The 22650-nt window shown below is 37.8% G+C and overlaps 1 protein-coding gene across 2 annotated transcripts; it reads left to right on the forward strand.

The window, feature by feature from the left end:
• The first annotated feature begins 17065 nt into the window (after nt 1–17065).
• On the forward strand, nt 17066–22315 carry LOC145959023 (uncharacterized). Of its 2 annotated transcripts, XR_014434629.1 has the most exons (3): nt 17066–19681; nt 19763–21049; nt 21354–22315. XR_014434629.1 is itself a non-coding variant. In XM_083076915.1 (2 exons), the coding sequence occupies exons 1-2, from the start codon at nt 17388–17390 to the stop codon at nt 20076–20078; spliced, it is 2610 nt and encodes an 869-aa protein (XP_082933041.1). In that variant the 5' UTR covers nt 17066–17387; the 3' UTR covers nt 20079–21138. The 2 variants fall into 2 exon arrangements, 1 of the variants encoding a protein (XP_082933041.1); XM_083076915.1 differs by lacking the exon at nt 21354–22315 and having other exon boundaries at nt 19763–21138.
• Nucleotides 22316–22650: the final 335 nt, after the last annotated feature.

The following is a 22650-nucleotide window of genomic DNA, read 5'->3' on the forward strand; positions in this document are numbered from 1 at the left end:
TCATCTTCAGCTTGCACGGTCACCAGTTTGTCACCCACGATGAATTTGACTTTTTGGTGGAGCGTAGAGGGTACAGCTTTCGCATCATGAATCCAAGGTCGGCCTAGGAGACAGCTGTATGCAGGAGTAATATCCATCACTTGGAATTCGACGTTGAAGATGGTGGGTCCAATTTGGATTGGAAGATTGACTTCTCCCACCACTTCTCTTTTAGAACCGTCGAAAGCTCGAACGATCATGTTGCTCGGGCGCATTTGGACTCCCTTGATTGCCACTTGATCAAGAGTTCTTTTGGGCATCACATTCAAGGAGGATCCGTTATCCACCAAGACTTTTGCGATGTGGTACTCCTTGCACTTTACAGAGATGTGCAAGGGCTTGTTGTGATTAAGTCCCTCGGCGGGGATTTCTTCATCGGTGAAAGTAAGGTGATCATTAGCCGTGATGTGGCTAACAATTCCCTCAAACTTGTCTTGGGAGATGGTATGCGACACATATGCCTCGTTCAAGACCTTCAACAGAGCTTGCCGATGCGGTTCGGAGCTTAGGATCAACGACAACAAAGTGATCTTTGCTGGTGTCTTGTGAAGTTGATCCACGATGGAGTACTCGCTTTGTTTGATGAATTTTAACAACTCATCAGTCTCCTCCTCGGATTCTCTATCTTCCTCGGTTTTCTCCTTTTCTTTTCCTTTATTCTTGGGAGCTTTATCGTGCAGATCTTCGGGAGTGTAGATCCTGCCACTCCTAGTCATGCCCCCAAGTCCAGCGATGTTAGAGATATCGCTGTCGGCAGAAGAACGGATGTCGTATATCCATGGCACAGCCTTATTTGTTTTGTAGGGGAAAGGCCTTGGAGCGACAATCCTTAACGGCGTCGGACCTTCCCTTTCGTCTGTTTTGATTACCAACAACGGCGTCGTCGTGTGTTCGCTTTGCGCAGTTGTTGGTTTGCATTTAATGACCAATGGCGTGCGATCCATTCTGAACATACGCATCGATTATTTCTTTCTTTTTATTAACATTTATTATTAAATTACCGGGAGAGATAAATGCAAATGAATGACTATGAGATGCAAAGGCGATAAATCTCAAGAATTCGATTTTATTCATTGAAGAAAGTGTACAACTTTTTATACAATGCTTTGAAGCAATTTTTTACAAAAAGAGAAAAGCCGGTAGAAACCCACTGGCGGGTTCATACGTCGTTGCCATTCTTCTTCGGCTTCCTCAACATGGCGTGCCATTGCTTCAACTTGCGAGTGGACGGCTTGGCTCATATCATCACAAGTCTTCTGAGCCTCCTTCGCTTTCTGAATGTGATAGTTGATCATGGCCTGCAGCTCGTTAAGCTCGTCTTCGGCTCGATCCTTCTCCTCTTGGAGTTTAGCCATTCGTGCCAATCCTTCCCTTTCCTTTTTGCGGAAGTCGGAAAGGTTTGCGGCTTGTCGTTGAGCGACTTCCCGCCATTTCTGTGCGTCGGATCGAGTCGATAGCAAGTCCTCTTGCATGTCCCTGATCAACTGTGCCTGCTTTGCATGCTCGGCTTCAAGGCGTGCTATCTTGACATTGACTTCTTGGAGTTGACTACCCGGTTCAACCTTTGGTATTTTAGATGCCCGAGTAGTCTCCTCGTTGAGGTTAGCACACTCATCCTTGAGCCGCTCTATCTCGTGGTCTTTCTTCTTGCATTGCCTTTGAAGACCATCAATGAGGAAACTGGATGCTTCGTTTTTCTCCTCGAGAGCTCTCATTTGAGCTCCTTGGATTTCCAGTTTCTTGGTCAAGGCGTCGACTTGTTCTTGCAACACCTTCCTTGCTGCTGTAGTTGCACAAGAAGTGGATGGCTGAGACACCCCCCTCTCGTTCCTCCATTTCTCGTAGTCGGTGGAGGCGGATACCCGAGGCTTTCCAAGCTCGAGATCTCCCTCATAGGTTGGTCTCTCCCACGCTCTTATGACAGAGTGCATATCCCTTTGATGCTCGGAATCATAGGAGAAACACAACCCTCCAAGCTCCTCTTTAGTAGGAACAATTTGGGTCCTCATTAGTTGTCTCATAACCAATTTAGGCGAGTAGGCTATGCAACCTCTGAGGCCCATCAATGGTATGCTTGGATAACTGCCGCATCTCGTCAATACATGGCTCGGATGGAACCAAGGGCAAACCCATGTGAAGTGATTAATGCTCCACTGTTCCATCTCTTCCTTCCACTCGGAAGCATATCGGCGGCGTACGGGGATCTTGGAGAAACTCCTCAATGGATCGGGCAAGGTCCCCATATGACTAGAGGCATAGAAGTGTGTAATGCCCCACACATACAGCAAGGAGGTGCAACATCGGATGATTTTTCCTTGCTTCTGTTGTGATAGATGAACAGACAGCAAGGTGTCGGCAAGAATGGCGGGCACGGGACTCTTCATGTGTACGTCCCAAGCGAAGAAAGCGTCCATTGCAGCATGGTCCACTGTGTTAGCGTAAAAGGGGAAAAGGATCATTCCAAATACAGCTAACGCTAGAGTCTTGTCGAAAGCTAACCAATCTCCCTCACCAGCCAAGGAAGAAAGGTGGTCTTCAATCATAGCAAGCTTCCAACCTTTAATACTGCCGTTCCCCACTAAGGCAGCTGATCGTGATGGTAATTTGACCTGAGTGGCAACTCTCTCCACGGCCACATGGTTATCATGAAGGATATAGACCCCAGCTGATTTGGGCCATCGTAGCATGAGCTCGTACTCCTCGAGAGTAGGAACTAGGTCAAACTGGGGGAACTCGAAACAGTGCAGCTCGAGACTCCAAAAATGGACCAAGGCTCTCAGAAAGGCTGGATCCACACAGATCTTCATCAAGTCGAGAACTCGTCCATAGGATTTCTCAAATTCCAAACGAGCCTCTCGTGGCATCAAGGTACAGAGGTGATCCAACCTCTCGGCATGGTACAATAAGAAGTCCACTTTCTTCAACTGCCCATGCACCTCCCTAGATCTCTCCATAATCTACAATACAATGCATGATATGAGATGATGAAGATGAATATGCATGCATAGTGTTTATTTGAACTAAGCATTATCATGTTTTCGGGATTTTCCTAATATGATGCATGATATTGCTTGGTTTGGGATAAATATATATTTTTCTTTCGAATATTTTATATATTTTTGTATTTTTTGGGTGAAAAGGGAAACTACCTATATGAATGCAAATGAAGGTAGATGTTAACACCATGTACTAGAAGATCTTTATTTCTATTTATTCTTTTTATTTAAATAGAATAGGGATGTTGTTTGTTTAACAAATGCAAATGTATGCTCATACAATGTCACATAGTCAATGCACAAACAATTCACTCATCCACGAACAGTCACGAGCGAATCACGAGGTAGGGGTCTCCTGCAGAAAAGTGCATATTCAAGGAGGATCTAACTGTTCTCACTTGGTCAAAGGCCCCCAAGGTGCCCCCATTATAGGGACCCAATTCCTCTCGTCGTAGGTCGATGGAAAGCTCCAACGCACCGTCGGACTCAAGTTCATGGTTATCACCTTGAGTGATGTTTTCCGACAACGGTCTCATAGGCTCCTATAAACCCATCAACCGGCCGTACTAACATCCACTCCCTATGGATTACCACTCATGCCCCCGGGTATAGAGGGAACTGTTGTGTGCAAAGGTTTGTGTGCAATTTTATTTCAAACAATTGCGGAAAATTAAACATACAACAATTATTAAAGCCAAATAGATAAACATGTTATCATACAAGTGAGGGGTAATAAAGTAATTTTAACTATTTTTTGTTAAAAATAATCTGTCACTAAATGGGACTGACTCTCGAGGCTTCCCCAGTGGAGTCGCCATCTGTCGCCACCGGCCCGAAACGGGCTTTCGGCATTCGCGAAGGATGGTTGGACTCGTTTATTTGTTTAAAAATATGGATTGCTAGAATGACGTATTCTCAAACTGAGACCTTGTCAAACGAGCAATTTTATTAAATGATTCACCAATCCATATTAATCCCAAGCGGGACCCTCCATGGATTAGTGGTTTTCGCAAAAAGGAGGGGTTCGTGGAGTCGCCACCAATGTTTTACTCAAAACATTGGAAAAAGGGATAAGGCAATTGATTTTATAAATCAACTTTGGCCATTACAACCAGAGTTGGGTAAGGGAGTCGGTTACGCGTGGGGAAGGTGTTAGCACCCCACAGCGCCCCTTTCGGGTTCCCTATGACAGATTATATTCTAAAATAACAGTATAAAATTACTAAATTACCCCTATTTATTATAAGTGATTATAAATTAACTATCTACATGATGACAGTTTAAATATGCACACAGAAAGCAGTAAAAGGAAGGATTTAAGAAGAAACCTCTTGAAGCGTGCTTTTATATATTGAGTAAAACTGGGAAGCTTTTTGGCGTTCCCTCGCTCTACAAGCTCGCTCGCTCTCTCCTATAAAATTTTGACTATGGAAATCCGGAGGATTTCCCTTCGACTAGGTTCGAATCTCCAAGCTAAGTGCTCGGAATTCCAGAACTTCGTCGGATCGACTCCCAGAGAGATTTCTAGGGCAGAACACTGCTCAAAAACCCCAGAATACTCAAGGAGGGAGTCAAAACTGAGTGTGAAAGTGTCGAATGACGTCCAATTGACGTCATATTTATAGGGAATAGGCGCAATACGGCCTACAGGGGCAATACGGCCGTATTGAAATTTTTGAACTTCAATACGGTCGTATTGAAGTTCAATACGGTCGTATTGAAGTTCAATACGGTCGTATTGAAATTCAGAAATTTCAATACGCCCGTATTGAGTTCGCTGCGGTTGTATTGAAGTGTCAATACGGTCGTATTGACTTCAGTACGACCGTATTGAAGTGCCAATACGGTCGTATTGACTTCAGTACGGCCGTATTGGGCTTTTTCCCTCCACTTCCTTATTTTGAGCTATTCTAAGACCTCTAGACCTACAGAGAACCCTCCTAGGGCCTTCGAGGAGTCCTTCTGGCTGATTATCCTTCAGTCTTCGAGAGTCTTCAAGCTTTATTTCCGACCCGGACAAGTTTAGGGGTCTACAAGCACCTTTGTGACGACGGTGAGCAGTGTGAGTTTTGCCTCTCCAGGCTTTGCTTTGCTTGCTGCCCAAGCTGGAAGCTGTGAGTACCGCCTCTCTAGGCTTAGCTTCACTCTTTGTTCGAGCCGGAAGCTAAGTACCTTTGTGACGACGGTAAGCAGTGAGTGCCTCCTTTCCAGAGATAGCTTCACTCATTGCTTGAGCCGGAAGCTGTGTACCTCCGTGTTTGTGACGACGGGGTAGTGTGAATATCCCCTTTTCAGGGATTTGTGATGATTTTGTCTCCACAGTCCACGATGCTGCTTCGACGGTTTTTCTGATTTTGTGCCGCTGAGGGCTGGATAACGCAGGGATCCGTCTAGGGGATGTGCAGTCATTCATAGGTTCCTGTGCTCCGACTTGCATTGCATTGTTGGTACCCTTGGGGAATTTCTAACTCCTTGGGGTATAGACACAGATGCTCTTTCTCTCTGAGTTGAGCGATGCCTTATGTTTGGCTGACGTCCTTTTGACGTTGGTGGAGTATCCCGGTTATCCTTATTCGGGTAACTCTTTTTAACTTTTGGATTTTGTTGCCTCTGTGTAGGCTGTTATCCGCCAGGGGATTTTGTCATTGGTTGTGATTAGCCTCTTCTGTTTAGGCATATCACCTTGATGTTCAATGATTGGCTGAGAGCCAGATTCCACTTGGGGAATGATTATTGATCTTTTCGATTTTTTTTCTTTTGAAGGAGTGCCTCTTATGTAGGCGACTGGGGAATTGAAGTTCAGTGTTCGGCTGAGTGCCGGATTCCGCTTGGGGAATATTTATTGATATTTTTTGGTTTTTCTCCTTTTGCGGGGATGCCTCTGAGTAGGCGATTGGGGAATGAGGGATCTTATGTATCCCAGAGTATTATTTAGGAAGCCTCTGCAGGCTTAGCCTCACTCAGCGCTTTGAGTCGGAGAGCTATCTTCCACTGAGGAAGTTTAAGTCCTTTGACTTGGATATTCTGCTTGGGAGATCGTACTTCCATTGGGGATTTTGACGATCTTGCTTGATAGCTCTTGCTGGGGATTTTGAATCCAAGAGCATGAGTTGAGGTTCCCTCTGGGGGGTATTATTTCTGCGAGCCTCTCCAGGCTCATTTATTCTTTGATGTGGAGGATGAGGAGTATTTTGGTAAGCCTCTCCAGGCTCAGTTATTCTGTACAAACTGATGAGTATTGTTTCGGCAAGCCTCTCCAGGCTCGGTTATTTTGCGGGATCTTTTTGTTGGATTTTCTATATCCTTGCCTTTTTCATTTTCGGCTTTTTCTGTATTTTGCCTTTTCTTCTGATTTGGCTTTTTCTGTATTTTGCCTTTTTTATGTTTTTGGCTTTTGCTGTACAGAAATTAAAAGTGCCAAAGAAATTAAATTCAGTTATTATGAGAGAGTATTATTTCGGCAAGCCTCTCCAGGCTCAGTTATTTTGTAGGAGTATTATTTCGGCAAGCCTCTCCAGGCTCAGTTATTCTGAGAGTATTCTTTCGGCAAGCCTCTCCAGGCTCAGTTATTCTGTGAGTATTCTTTCGGCAAGCCTCTCCAGGCTCAGTTATTCTGTATGATGCTGTTGATTTTCTGAATCTTTGCATTTTGTTTGCTGCTGTCATACACAAGCAATTTTTCCTATATTTTTTTTTTTTTTTTTTTTTTTTTTTTTGTAGTTGCCTCATGACGAGGTCTTTGAAAATTTCTTTATGGCCAATACGGCCGCATCCATTTCAGTATGCCCGTATTGAATTGAAAATTTGTTCATAACCCTAATTTTGGTACGGGCGTACTGAACATGATACGGGCGTATTGTTTTTTCTGAAGTTTATATATTTTTTGTTTTTTCAATAAACAGAGAATAAGTGATCTTCCAGTACACCTATCATCTGTATGCATGTATGCAGTATGATGCACCTAATTCTATTTGATTCTTTTTTCAAAAGAATTAACCGATGCGTTTTTGTGTTTGGATTTTGCCATTCCTCCAGACGGACTGTGCTCTGCCGATTTCTGTTACCGAGGAATGATGCATATTTGATTTTGGTGTCATCAACCAAATGATTCTTCCCTTTCTTTAGAAGATGTGTCAACCCTCCTATTGACCACTATATCTCCATGTTTCCACTAGATTATTCAAAAATCGTTGGGACAAGAGAGAAAAGAAGGAAAGGATATATATTTTCAAAAGTTTGTGTTTTAGAGGGGATTATTTTATTTTTGAAAAATGGATTTTGTAAGAATGGCTGGCCATGGTAGGCTTATGTGTTTAGGCTTGTTCGATTAAACACTTATGAGGTTAAGCACATCTTTGTTATTAATGATTGTGTTTTGACAACTTGGATAGATTTTCTTGAGCCCCTTGTTGAATTCAATTGATGGTACCATCATGGATTTATTTTGTTTTTCTTTTTTGACGGCCCTAACTTTTGCCTAAAACACCCATTTGTGATGTCTTAGCGGGCTTTTGTTTTTGTTCATTATTTTGTAACCCTAATTTTTGCCTAGGTCACCCTTTTCATGGGATTCCTAGCGGGTCTTTTGCTCTTATTTTTGCGCAGTCCCCTTTTTGGGTTTCCTGCCGAGCTTATTATCTTTAGGATTTCTTTATCCATGATGGTACTTATTGATGCCAAGAAAAGGTGCTCCAAGCTGTCGTGCACACTTCCACGCAAAATGATGTGGGTTCATTATTTTTAAGACGATTTTAACCTCATTCATGTTTATTCAAACAGGGTTAAATAACGCGGTCTAGAATTTTATTGCAAGCGAGAAAAGAAGCAATAAGAAATAATAATGAATGATTTTATTATAATCATAGTGGAAACATGTGCCCTATCGAGGCTCGGGGGTCGGGCTGTCCCCGAGGAGTGATCTCTAATAGTCACCGAATTTACACATCCCTATTAGAAGGAAAAGGACACTCGATGACGACAACCGGCCTTGACGATTGTGAACCGGCCTTCCTAAAGATCTGGCTTAAAGAACGTCGAGAAGGATCTTGGTTCCTCTTCGTCCTTTGATCTTTGTTAGGGTTGTATCTTAACCCTTGTTTCCCCGGATTGTCTTTGATAATGGGTAGCTCCGGGATTCCTTGGGAGTCCTTGCCTAATTCTTGTCTTGGCAAGTATCCGTTCTTTGTGAGCGTATGAGCTACCTTCTTCATTTCTCGGGGAAACGTTTCAACATTGGCGATCTCCAATGCTTGGAAGGCGGTTTCTAAAGCTTCCTCTGCTGCATCCACATAAAGTATGTTGGATGGCTTGCTGATGAGTATGTCATCTTTAGCTTGTACGGTCACCAGTTTGTCACCCACTATGAACTTGACTTTCTGGTGGAGCGTAGAAGGAATAGCTTTCGCATCATGAATCCAAGGTCGGCCGAGGAGATAGCTGTATGCGGGAGTGATATCCATCACTTGAAATTCGACGTTGAAGATAGTGGGTCCAATTTGGATTGGAAGATTGATCTCTCCCACCACTTCTCTTTTAGATCCATCGAAGGCTCGAACGATCATGTTGCTCGGGCACATTTGGATTCCCTTGATTGCCACTTGCTCGAGCGCTCTTTTTGGCATTACGTTCAAGGAAGATCCATTATCTACCAAGACTTTAGTGATGTGATACTCCTTGCACTTTATAGAGATGTGCAAGGGCTTGTTGTGGTTTGATCCCTCGGCGGGGATTTCTTCATCGATGAAGGTGAGGTGATCATTAGCCTTGATGTGACTAACAATCCCCTCAAACTCGTCTTGGGAGATAGTGTGCGACATATATGCCTCGTTCAAGACTTTCAACAGAGCTTGCCGATGCGGTTCGGAGCATAGGATCAACGACAACAGAGTAATCTTTGCTGGCGTCTTATGAAGTTGATCCATGATGGAATACTCGCTCTGTCGGATATATTTTAACAGCTTGTCTGTCTCCTCCTCGGATTCCTTATTTTCCTCGGTTTTTTCCTCTTTTTCTTTCCCTTTATTCTTGGGAGTTTTGTCATGAAGATCTTCGGGAGTGTAGATCCTGCCACTCCTAGTCATGCCCCCAAGTCCAGCGATGTTGGAGATATCGCTGTCGGCAGAAGAGTGGATGTCGTATATCCACGGCACAGCCTTATTTGATTTGTAAGGGAAAGGCCTTGGAACTGTGATCCTTAATGGTGTCGGACCTTCCCCTTTATTCGTCTTGATTACCAACAACGGAGTTGATGTGCGCTCGCTTGGCGCGGTTGTTGGCTTACACTTGATAACGAACGGCGTGCGATCCATTCTTTGAACATACGCATCGATTATTTCTTTCTTTTTATTAATGTTTATTAATGATTTATTGGGAGGGATGTATGAAATGCAAATCTAGATCCCTCCATGATCTTTGATAAGAATGCATGATATGAGATGATGACGTTGAATATGCATGCATTGTGTTTATTCAACTAAGCATTATCATGTTTTTAGGATGTCCCTAAGATGATGCATGATATTGCTTGGTTTGGATAAATAACCCTTTTTTCCTTTTTTTGGGTATTTTTTATTTTATATATTTTTTGTATTTTTTGGGTGAAAAGGGAAACTACCTATATGAATGTGATGAAGGTAGATGTTAACACCGTATAATGGAAGATTCTTATTCCTATTTATTTTTATTTTAAAAGAATAGGAATGTTGTATGTTTAAAAGGTGCAATGTATGCTCATACAATGTCACATAAAAATGCACACACAATTCACTCATCCACGAACAGTCACGAGCGAATCACGAGGTAGGGGTCTCCTGCAGAAAAGTGCATATTCAAGGAGGATCTAACTGTTCTCACTTGGTCAAAGGCCCCCAAGGTGCCCCCATTATAGGGACCCAATTCCTCTCGTCGTAAGTCGATGGAAAGCTCCAACGCACTGTCGGACTCGAGTTCATGGTTATCACCTTGAGTGATGTTTTTCCGACAACGGTCTCGTAGGCTCCTATAGACCCATTCAACCGGCCGTACTAACATCCACTCCCTATGGATTACCACTTATGCCCCCGGGTATAGAGGGAACTGTTGTGTGCAAAGGTTTGTGTGCAATTTTTATTTCAAACGATTGCGGAAATTTAAACAAACAACAATTATTTAAAGCCAAATATACAAAGCATGTTATCATACAAGCAAGGGGTAATGAAGTAATTTTTAACTATTATTTGTTAAAAATAATCTGTCACTAAATGGGACTGACTCTCGAAGCATTCCCCAGTGGAGTCGCCATCTGTCGCCACCGGCCCGAAACGGGCTTTCGGCTTTCGCGAAGGATGGTTGGACTCGTTTATTTGTTTAAAAATATGGATTGCTAGAATGACGTATTCTCAATCTGAGACCTTGTCAAACGAGCAATTTTATTAAAAGTCTCACTAATCCATATTAATCCCAAGCGGGACCCTCCATGGATTAGTGGTTTTCGCAAAAGGAGGGGTTCGTGGAGTCGCCACCAATGTTTTACTCAAAACATTGGAAAAAGGGATAAGGCAATTGATTTTTCAAATCAACTTTGGCCATTACAACCAGAGTTGGGTAAGGGAGTCGGTTACGCGTGGGGAAGGTGTTAGCACCCCACAGCGCCCCTTTCGGGTTCCCTATGACAGATTATTTTCTAAAATAACAGCGTAAAATTACTAAATTACCCCTATTTATTCTAAGCAATTATAAATTAACTATCTACATGATGACAGTTTAAATATGCACACAGAAAGCAGTAAAAGGAAGGATTTAAGAAGAAACCTCTTGAAGCGTGCTTTTATATATTGAGTGAAACTGGGAAGCTTTTTGGCGTTCCCTCGCTCTACAAGCTCGCTCGCTCCTTCCTAAAAAACTTTTAACTATGGAAATCCGGAGGATTTCCCTTCGACTAGGTTCGATCCTCAAGCAAAATGGCTCGGGGGTCAAGAACTTTGTCGGATCAACTCTCCAAGTGATTTCTAGGGCAGAACACTGCTCAAAAACCCCAGAATACTCAAGGAGAGGGTTAAAACTATCTCAAAAAGTGTCGAATGACGTCCAATTGACGTCATATTTATAGGGAATAGGCGCAATACAGCCTACAGAAGCAATACGGCCGTATTGAAATTTTTGAACTTCAATACGGTCGTATTGAGTTCAATACGGCCGTATTGAAATTCAGAAATTTCAATGCGCCCGTATTGAGTTCACTGCGGCTGTATTGAAGCTTCAATACGGCTGTATTGATTTCAGTACGGCCGTATTGAAGTTTCAGAAACTTCAATACGCCGTATTGAGTTCACTGCGGCCGTATTGAAGCTTCAATACGGCCGTATTAAGTTCAGTACGGCCGTATTGGGCTTCATTCCCTCCACTTCCTTATTTTGAGCTATTCTAAGACCTCTAGACCTACAGAGAACCCTCCTAGGGCCTTCCAGGAGTCCTTCTGGCTGATCTTCCTTCAGTCTTCGAGAGTCTTCAAGCTTTATTTCCGACCCGGACAATTTTAGGGGTCTACAATAATAAATAGTTAAGTGAGTTGTTAGTGGGTTTAGGGGATGGGTTGGTAAGTGGGTCAGGTGGGTCACCCGGCCCACCACGGGTTCAACCCGGGTGGGCCGGGTCACATTTTTTGACCCATCAAAATTTTTTCATTTATTTGGCCCGGCCCGGCCCGTTTTCAAGGTGGGCCGGGTTGACCCACGAGCTGAAGCCCACTTTGACAGCTCTAACAAGCAGACACATACTGGTAATCGATTACATGACCATGGTAGGCTACTACGCCAAAAGCTATAGCTGATAATCAGGGCGCAACTCTTTTTACTTAAGGGCGTAGAGGCCCAAGTTTGAGAACGGCCCATTTTGGGCGGCTACTTAAAAATCAAAATATTACAAAAATTGTTTTTCATAAATATTCATTATTAAAATAGTAATATTATAAAAAACCTTTAAAATATTCTATAAAAGTCATTAAAATAACTATAAGAAGATAATGTCCTCAAATAAAAAATAAATAATAATTAACTAATTTAGTTATTTATTGAAAAATATCTTTCTAATTTCATAATTTTTAATTTTAAAATTTAAATTTTTAGTTAAAAATTAAAAATTTCTTATTTTTTGTTAATAAAATAATATCCTTTAATTTCTTAATTTTTATGCTTAAAAGCAAACTTATAAAATAATCTAATTTAGATTTATGAAAGAAATTAATAAGCACAACCTAAAAAATGGAAATATTTTATTTTGCATGAAAGTTATTAATATCACAGGTATTACTCGATCTTGTGTTTTCAAGTATCCTAATATTGTGAATTTTATATTTAAGTAGTAAATCTGTAAAATATAGGTAATTAATAAGTATAAATATATGAGTATTATATTTAAAAATTCAATGAATCTATATATAAAAATTAGAAATAAGTAGATTGTTAATTATAAAGGTAAGTATATAAATAAAGATTAATTAAATATATATATTATTATTCATAATATAATTAATTATCAAGCGGTGTGTAATATTTAATATATAAAAGTTACACCCGGAATCAGTGTTAGTATAACCTGTTTGTCTATATATATATAGAGAGAGAGACAGAGAGACTGAGATAATGAATGGAAGAAAAATAATTAAATATATAGTTGTTTGATTATCTATATAGGAAAAATATATTACGTCATCTTGTAACTAATTTTTGTCTCCAAAATAATGGATAATATTATAACCCTCAATTGTTAAGAAATAAATAAATAAATTTGAATTATTAATTTTACTTTTTATTAAAAGATTTAAAGACATGAAGTGTATATAATGGTATGTGATAACCTAATTTAATAGATGAATAGGGATCCTTTTACTCCAACAGTAAGTTTACATATACTTACTTCATTCAATAACTTATGTTTAACATTAAATTTTAACGATGAAACTGTTCAATTTAAAATTGTTAACGCATAGATCAAATAATGCATATATCAAATAATACTATTAGTATATTTTTATAATATTATTGATAAATTAATATGAATAATATTATTAGTATATTTATAGATAAATTGATAATTTGATAAATATAACTTAGTATATATTAATATAATTTTACAAAAATAAAAATATAGTAGATAAGATATGTATATTTATAATTAATATATTTATATTTTTGTAAAAGTATATTAATATATAATAAGTTATATTTATCAAATTATTAGTTTATCTATAAATATACTAATAATATTATTCATATTAATTTATCAATAATATTATAAAAATAATAATATATATATTTTATTTATTTATTAAGAATAACTATATATCATTTGTGTGACACCCTCTCTCCCACATACCATAACACAAATAATAAAAATTGAATAACCTAATTTTTTTCATAATTAAAATATCAAACATGTTTAATTCAAATCAAAACTCATCTATTTGTGAAATTAAATAGATATTCATACATCTCATGCAACAAGAAATATAACAGAACAATCAAAAAGCAAAATATAAACTTGTATATTTTGTTTGTTTCTCTCATGGTTCTCTTAAGAACCTACTGAGCACTCTAATCCATACAATAAACATCTGACTATTTTAGTAGTTTAGATTAGAACGGCCCGTTCCACTATGGGAACGGGCCATTTTGTATTTGCGTATTGATCATAAATTTATGTGTTAGAACGACCTGTTCTGCTTTAGTTTTAATAGGCTATTTTAGTAGTCTAGAACGACCCGTTACAGTTTGAGAACGACCCGTTCTAGCTACTTAAAAATCAAAATATTACAAAAATTAATTTTCATAAATATTCATTATTAAAATACTAATAATTATTATAAAACTTTAAAACATATTTCTTTAATATCAAAATATTTATTATAATTTTAGTTATGATTTATATAATATTTTCATTTAATATTAAATTTCTTTTCATTATAATATTTTAATATATTTTATTTAAAATATCAGTTAACATATTTTATTATATTTTCATTTTAATTTATTATAAAATAATTAGAATATTTAATTTAATATCATTAAAAAAATAATCATTATAAAATTTATTCTTTTTTAATTTAATTATTTATGATAATACTTTTTACTTACCGTATTTACCAAAAAATTATTTTTAATTAAAATATATTTTAGAATTTTAGTTGATTTATTATCATTCACTCACTTGATTAAAACGTGATAAAATATAATTAAAATTATTTATTATAATACTTTTTAATTACCGTATTGACTAAAAAATTAATTTTTTAAAAAATATATTTCAAAATTTCAGTTAATTCATAAAAAATAAATTATTGTAAAAACTAAAATTAAATAACTTAGTTAAAAAATGAGTATAGTTAATAAATTAATGTAGAATTTGTTTAAAAAAAGTGTTTTAAAAAAAATCTGAAAATAAATAGGAAAATAATTTCCCTCCCGCGCCCCTGAAAAATCTGAACACTTTCCCTCCTCCTCTTAAGTTAGGGTTTCATCTCACTTCAATCCCACACTCTTTTTGTTAAGTCATTGTAGACGCACTCTCCGTCCTCCTCTCATGTTAGGTTTTCATCTCATTTCCCTCCCGCGCCCCTGAAAAATGTGAACCATTCTCTTCGCTTTCAGCTGTTGGCTCCCAGGATAGGCAACACTCTTAAGTGGTTTAATCTCATTGTAGACGCACTCTGTTCATTTCGCTTTTGAAGCCTCACTTCAGCACCACGCTTCCCCCTCGAGTTACACCATTTGGTTTGAATACAAGGGCCTTCCTCTTAAGTGGTGCGTCTACGATGTTTTTTTCACTCTCGCATCGCGTTGCACTCACCAATTTCTTCATGATTCGTGCAGGTATATACCCACTGGTGTTCTTTTTGATCTTGTATGCGTGGAGCCAAGAGAGGCCGTGGAATTTGACGGTAAAGATTTTTGTTTTGTTTTCGTTTGCTGCTTATCAAAATGAATATAGGTCCATGTGCTATGAGCTATTTTTTGATTTTGGGAGGGGAAGGGGAGTAGGGCTTAAAATGAAATAGTAAGATTGCTTAAAGAAATTAGGAGGGATTTATTACAACATTTTTATGCTAGCTACAATCAATCTGTATCTTATGATTTGTAGGTACACTTTAGAGGATATCCAAGTAATTTGTTGCTTCCCTGTGAAGGTGAAGACAGCGTGAAGGTGAGTCCTTTACATGGTTTATTGGTGTGGCATATACGATATTAACGAAACTACAATGTCAAGGGCTAGGTTTATGGTTTTGGATGGATATCAGTAGTGGAACTTGGTTGTTTCAAGGTTTATTGAGCATGTATCAAGGTAATGAGGTTTGCTGGGAAGAAAGGAATGATGCTAATGGAGTAATGGACCAAAATATCTGTGATAATTGGCTGCTATAAAATGTGTTTTAATTATAAAGGTTAATGGATATATGGGTTTTGTGGAAGGACACAACTTACATGTAGTTCCATAGGTACTTTTGGTGCTGTTGTCTAATAAGAATTGGACTTGTACCTTGGTAATTTGCATGATAAAGGTTTCCATTACATGTCAACATGGATTATTGAGGTCAAATTTCAATTCTTATTAGAGAACAAAATCAATTGGACCTATGGAATTGCATACAAGTTTTTTCCTTTGTGGACTACCCAAGGAAGAACCTATTACTGCTTTCAAATAAGGAGTTCTCTATGGAATATATGATGATTTATAGTCTCCAGATCTTGGAATAATTATGAATTCTGAAACCAGAAAACAAAATATTGAAGAAAACAAAATATTCAATAAAATGAGTTTTGTTGAATTCAAGAGAGCTTGAGCTATTATAGAACTGAAAGAAAGAAACCAGAGCTTAACCTCCCCAGAGAAAACACTCTCTGCCCAGCAAAAGGCCTAACAAACTGTGATTTCCAATAACAGATCCCCTATTCTCCAATCAGCTTATTAAATAATCCTTTTCCCACATGATCTCTCTTCCCTCTAGTTTCCACCTAAGATAATTAACTCTCCACTAGGCCCTTATTCCATCTAGAATAAAGCCTCCATATTGTAGGCCTTTTCTGACTCTGGCCCAGTATTGGGACCTCTACTTCCTTATCAGCCTTTGTACTGCAGGTTCTATAATAAGGAATGACATCTTTGAAAATCAGTAGTAGGTATACTACCTTCATAAGCTTCCCAAAATGTTTTGTTCCACTTTTCTATATACTTTTTGTACATCTCTCTCGAATAATGATATTACTTCGATGGTAATTAGTATGCCACTAGACCAAATGATTCTCCGAAAAACTTTCTTGCTTGTCTAAAATGATGACTCCCTGCCAAAGTCTGCATGTGTGTAACTACCTAATTCTTCGAAAATTTATAAACAAGCATATCCTAATCCCTATTAATACAAATTGTTATTGGATTCTTTGACATCTAAACTATTTTGAATGTAACTCTGCTTCTCATAAATTAGTATAGTACTCCCTCTAATCCTTTATTTAAGAAACAAATGACTAATTAATCAACACCAATAAAAGTAGTTAAGGTATTACATGAATAATGTCATAAATTTAATTTTATTATAAAAAAATCCTTTGAATTGAATGGTTTAAATAGTGGTTACATTTAATGACACTACTAATTCAAGAGATAACTTTTTTCTACCAATGACTGTAAATGGTATTGTTAATAGATTAATAAACACATATACTTGCATTGCATGAGAGGCAAAGAGACTTTGTTGGAATCAACACAGCGCCACTCTGGTAATCGAACCTTTTAATAAGTATTTCATTGTCTGGTAATTGATTACATGTAATCGATTACCAGAGAACCTGGCAATAAGTATTTCATTTTCTGGTAATCGATTACAAGAATCGTGTAATCGATTACCAGAGAACCTGGCAATAAGTATTTCATTGTCTGGTAATCGATTACAAGAATCGTGTAATCGATTACCAGAGAACCTGGCAATAAGTATTTCATTGTCTGGTAATCGATTACAAGAATCGTGTAATCGATTAACCCAAGAACCTGGCAATAAGTATTTCATTGTCTGGTAATCGATTACAAGAATCGTGTAATCGATTAACCCAAGAACCTGGTAATAAGTATTTCATTGTCTGGTAATCGATTACAAGAATCGTGTAATCGATTACCAGAGAACATGGCATTATGTATTTCATTGTCTGGTAATCGATTACAAGAATCGTGTAATCGATTACCATCTCTCTCTCTCTCTCTCTCTCTATATATATATATATATATATATATATATACACAAAATTCATTTAATGCTCATAGGAGTGTCATAGGAGAAAATATATTAAAATTGTTATAATAATTAATTTTGTCTTATTATATGCATCAGAAATGAATATTCCTGAAAATAGAAGGTGGATGGATAATAGAGTGGATTGTCATAGAAGTATCACAGAAGAATTTATTGTCGGAATTAATGAATTTGTGAATTTTGCTTTGGAACACGATGAACATGATATTGGACAAGGGAAGATTAGGTGCCCTTGTAAGAAATGTAAGTGTAGGAGATATGAAACACCTAACTTAGTAAGGGTGCATCTTTGCAAGAAGGGATTCATGGCTAACTATTATCATTGGACAAATCATGGTGAACCAATACCCCCAATTCCTCCTATGGTTGCAGATCAATCATACTATGCTAGTAATGGGCCTAGGGAAATGTTTGATAATTATGAACAATTGGTCATGGATGCTGCTGGACCAGAAATTGGCACCCACCTTGACCAACATGATGATGACAACAACAACATAATGATGGAAGATCCAAATGTAGAGGCACAAAAATTCTTTCAAATGTTAAAGGATGCACAATCTCCTTTATGGGATGGTTGTGATAAATATTCTGTTTTGTCTGCTTCTTTAAGAGCTTTAACTTTGAAAACAGACTATGGTTTATCCGAAGGATGTTTTAATGAATGGATGCAATTTATGGGGGATATAATGCCAGATGACAATCGTTTTCCTAAAAATATTTACCAAGCAAAGAAAATAGTTGCTGAATTGGGGTTAGGAAGTATGAAAATTGATTGTTGTCCAAGTGGATGTATGTTGTACTACAAGGAAAATGAGATGCTCCAAACTTGTAAAGTTTGTCAAAGGCAGCGATATAAACGTTTTACAAGACGAGGTAAGGACAAAGTAGTGCCACTTAAAAGTATGTGGTACTTCCCGCTTGTTCCTAGGTTGAAACGATTGTATTCTTCAATGCAAACAGCTCATGAAATGAAATGGCATCATACTCATCAAAGAGAACCTAGTTCTTTGTCTCATCCCTCAGATGCAGAAGCTTGGAGACACTTTGATGAAACATGGCCTGATTTTGCTCAAGAGCCTCGAAATGTTCGATTAGGGTTGTGTGCTGATGGCTTTGCTCCATTTGACAAAACTGGTAGGACTTATTCTTGTTGGCCTGTAATTATTACTCCTTATAATTTGCCGCCGTGGTTGTGTATGCGAAGAGAGTTCATGTTCTTAACCATTATAATTCCTGGGCCATCCAACCCAAAGAATAAAATTGATGTGTACTTGCGCCCCCTTATAGATGAATTAAAAATGCTATGGGATGATGGAGTTATGACTTATGATGTGTCCTTGAAGCAAATTTTTTTGATGAGAGCAGCTTTGATGTGGACGATCAATGATTTTCCAGCCTATGGGATGTTAAGTGGTTGGATGACAATGGGAAGACTTGCTTGCCCAATTTGTATGGAAAATAATAGAGGGTTTAGCCTTGCATGTAGTAAAAAGACATCATGGTTTGATTGCCATCGTCGATTCTTACCACAAGATCATCCATATAGAAGGAATAAGACTTCATTTACAAAAGGCAAAGTTGAGGTTCTAACTCCTCCACGAAGGTTGAGTGGTGAAGAAATATGGGAAAGGGTACAACATCTACCAAGTATTGAAGAATCCCAAGAACAAAATCCATCAGGCTATGGGAAAGAGCACAATTGGACAAAACGAAGTATTTTTTGGGAATTACCATATTGGAAGACAAATCTTCTTCGACATAATCTTGATGTGATGCACATTGAGAGAAACGTATTTCTCAATATTTTGTTCACAGTCATGGATACCAAAGGAAAAACAAAGGATACTATCAAATCTAGAAAGGACTTGGAAGTTCATTGTAAGCGTAGAGGTTTAGAACTACATGTCGGCAACAATGGGAACCTTGTAAAGCCAAAGGCACAATATACATTAACCAAACAACAAAGACTAGCTGTTTGTCAATGGGTTATAAGTCTCAAGCTTCCAGATGGTTATGCTTCCAATTTGAGTAGGTGTGTTGACTTGAGGGAAGCAAAGTTATTTGGCATGAAAAGTCATGATTGTCATGTGTTTATGCAACGTTTGCTTTCAGTCGCATTCAAAGTGTTGCCTAAGCCTATATGGAACACTCTTACTGAGTTTAGTCAATTCTTTAGAGAAATTACTTCGTCCTTGCTTTCAGAAGAGAAGTTGTGTGTGTTACAAGATAACATTCCAATCATAATGTGCAAACTAGAACAAATATTCCCTCCAAGTTTTTTTGACTCAATGGAACATCTACCAATTCATTTAGCATATGAAGCAAGAGTTGGTGGCCCTGTTCAATATAGATGGATGTATCCATTTGAAAGGTTAGTTATTATTAATACTAAATCTATTACAACATCGTTATTTTTTTTTTGCTTGAATTTAAAGACTTACTTTTTTCATAGGTTTATAGGATCGTTAAAAAAGAAAGTTACAAACCAAGCTTATGTGGAAGGCTCAATTTGTAAAGCATATTTACTTGAGGAGATGTCCACATTTGCATCATATTATTATCCTTCCCATATTCCATCAAGGAGAACAAGAGTGTCACGAAATGATGACGGTGAACAATCTTCTTCATATCCTCCATTGTCAATTTTCAATTATCCATGTCGTCTTTTTGGGAAACGTATCAATTCTACCTTGGAAGAGAAGGAAATGGAAGTTGCACATTTGTATGTGCTTTTAAATTGTCCAGAGCTGGTTCCTTACTTAAAGTGAGTATATTTAATATAAACATTGTGTTATAAATTTAAATCAAACTTAAAAATGATTAAATCCTAATATTGGATATGCAGTATGTACTCGCATTTGTTACGGGAATTGGACCCTGAGATAAATGAAGCCAACCTACACAAGGAAATTTCCATGAACTTTTCTACTTGGTTTAAAACACATGTACGTGAAATAATTATTTTATTTCAAACAAGATACCTTATTTTAATAGCTTTGACTAACAAAGTATCAAATGTAGGTGCTTAACCCTGATAATGCAATTGATGATGTGCTTTTAAGGAGTTTGGCATGGGGTCCTATTAGAAAAGTCACAAAATGGCCTAATTGTGCTATCAATGGATACAAGTTTGTAACTAAATCCCAAAATGAGGGAATGAGTACAACAAACCATCATGTTTGTGTGCGAGGAGGCCAATATGAAGTAATGGAAAATGATTATTATGGACTGTTAATTGATATTTGTGAATTGGAGTACACTGGGTGGCCTAACAAGAAGTTGGTTTTATTTAAATGTGACTGGTTTGATTCCAGTTCTCAAGGGACAAAAATAGATATTTATGGCAATGTTGAAATTAAAAAATCTAGGAGATATCATACTTATGATCCTTTTATACTAGCTCAACAAGTAGAACAAGTGTATTTTACATCCTTTCCTGAGGGACAACAAGGTTGGTTTGGTGTCATAAAAACCAAGGCACGAAATATAATTCAATCATTAGAAAATGATAAATTTGAAACAAATGTTGCTTACCAAGATGATGATCTACAACAAGTGCCTTTAGTTGTTTCAAATGATGATTTTCAACAAAGTCTTGTTGATAGTATGGGCATGGTAGAGGAAGTTCCAAATGACATAGAAGAAGAAGAAGAAGAAGAAGAAGAAGAAGAAGAAGAAGAAGAAGAAGAAGAAGAAGAAGAAGAAGAAGAAGAAGAAGAAGACATACAATTGACATCAAGTAATGAAGACGATTATGATGAAACTTATGAAGATATAGATTCAAATTAACTTAATCTCATGTTTCATATTGACTCTTTTATGTAATAGGAGAAGAATTAACTTAATTTCATGTTTCATATTCACATCAAGTAATGTTGTAATTGTTGTTGATATGTGTGCATTAATAGACTTTGATGTCATAATCTTGTGGTTCTTGTGGATATGCATATATTACTATATAGTAGATATTATTTGTTAATGTTGAACTTATTATTGATGTCTTAATAAACTTTATTTGTTAATGTTCTACATTGTGTGTATAGATTATGAGCAATAACATGACTGATAGAGGAAGAGGGAGAGGCACTGGTAGAGGTATTAGTAGAGGTAGGGGAAGAGGGAGAGGTAGAGGTACCACCATTGTGCCACCACCTTCTACTTCTCAGCCAATACATTCTATTGGAGAACCCTCTTGATGGAGGACCATCCAAGGAAGAGGAATACATGAAGGCTATTGGACCTTTGACAAGGTCCATGGTAAGGAAGCTAGAAGAGACATCTAAGGAGGAGGTGCTTCTTAGACCCTTGCTCACCATGAGCATTGTGTACTTTTCTCCTTAGTAGTATCTTGAGTAGTCCCATTGTATATATTGTATATAGTAGACTTTGTATAGGATTGTTTTGCCTTTGTATTTTGGAGGCACCTTTTTCTTTTTAGAAGTAGGCATAGGAGTGGCATTAGTAGACTAAAGTGTGCTCCTAGCATTTTAGCCAAATGTGGTCTTAGGATAAAGGTTTTACATATTGGACTCATTTAACTCCTAAATTTTCATAGATTTGATTTAGCTAGGTTCCATTCACATTGAATGAACCTAACTAAACCAAATGAACCATTTTCAAACCGGGTGGAGTTAAATGAAACCAATCAAAACCGTCCACACCTTTGTGTTCACACCTTGTGTTCACATTGGTGCACACTTGGCCAAATGCTTGGACCTCTTTTCTCTCTTACACAAGGGCGGTTTAGGAAGGCTCAACCATGGTTCTTAGTGAACCATGGTCTAGCCTTTTCTTGCTCCCTAAGTTGGACGGACCCAACCATGGTTCCTAGTGAACCATGATCTAGTCTAGCTTAACCCCTAGGTGGCCACGCCTTTATAGCCTCAAATTTTCACTTGTATGACACTTTTGGCATTAATGAGAATTGAGTATTCAGATTAGAGATCAGATTTCTCTCCTCCCAAAGGTCCTAAACCTCTTTGTGCAAAACCAATCTCTTATCACTTTTTCCAAAGACAAGTGTGGCGGGTTGAAGAATGCTTATCCCTTCACCAAGAGTGGCGCATTCTTGAGAGGCTTCTCCACCATCTTAAGGTGGCCGTGAGGTTCCTCCCTCCATTGGAGCCTTACACAAGCATTGGAAGGATTCTAGGAGCCAAAGATCTAGGGAGAGACTTGAAGGAAGCTACATCAATCCGGCCCCCTCCAAAGTTCTTCCATCATTTGGTATCAGAGCTAGGACTCCAAGTAATCCGATTCCCTTGCTTTCTTTCTTTTCTTTTGCATGTCTTGAATCATCTTGGTAGAGTCTTGTTGCTGTTCTCCTTGTCTTCTTTTTCC

The sequence above is a fragment of the Cajanus cajan genome, chromosome 6, assembly GCF_000230855.2.
Source record: "Cajanus cajan strain Asha chromosome 6, NIPB_CcT2T_4, whole genome shotgun sequence".
Taxonomy (NCBI): domain Eukaryota; kingdom Viridiplantae; phylum Streptophyta; class Magnoliopsida; order Fabales; family Fabaceae; genus Cajanus; species Cajanus cajan.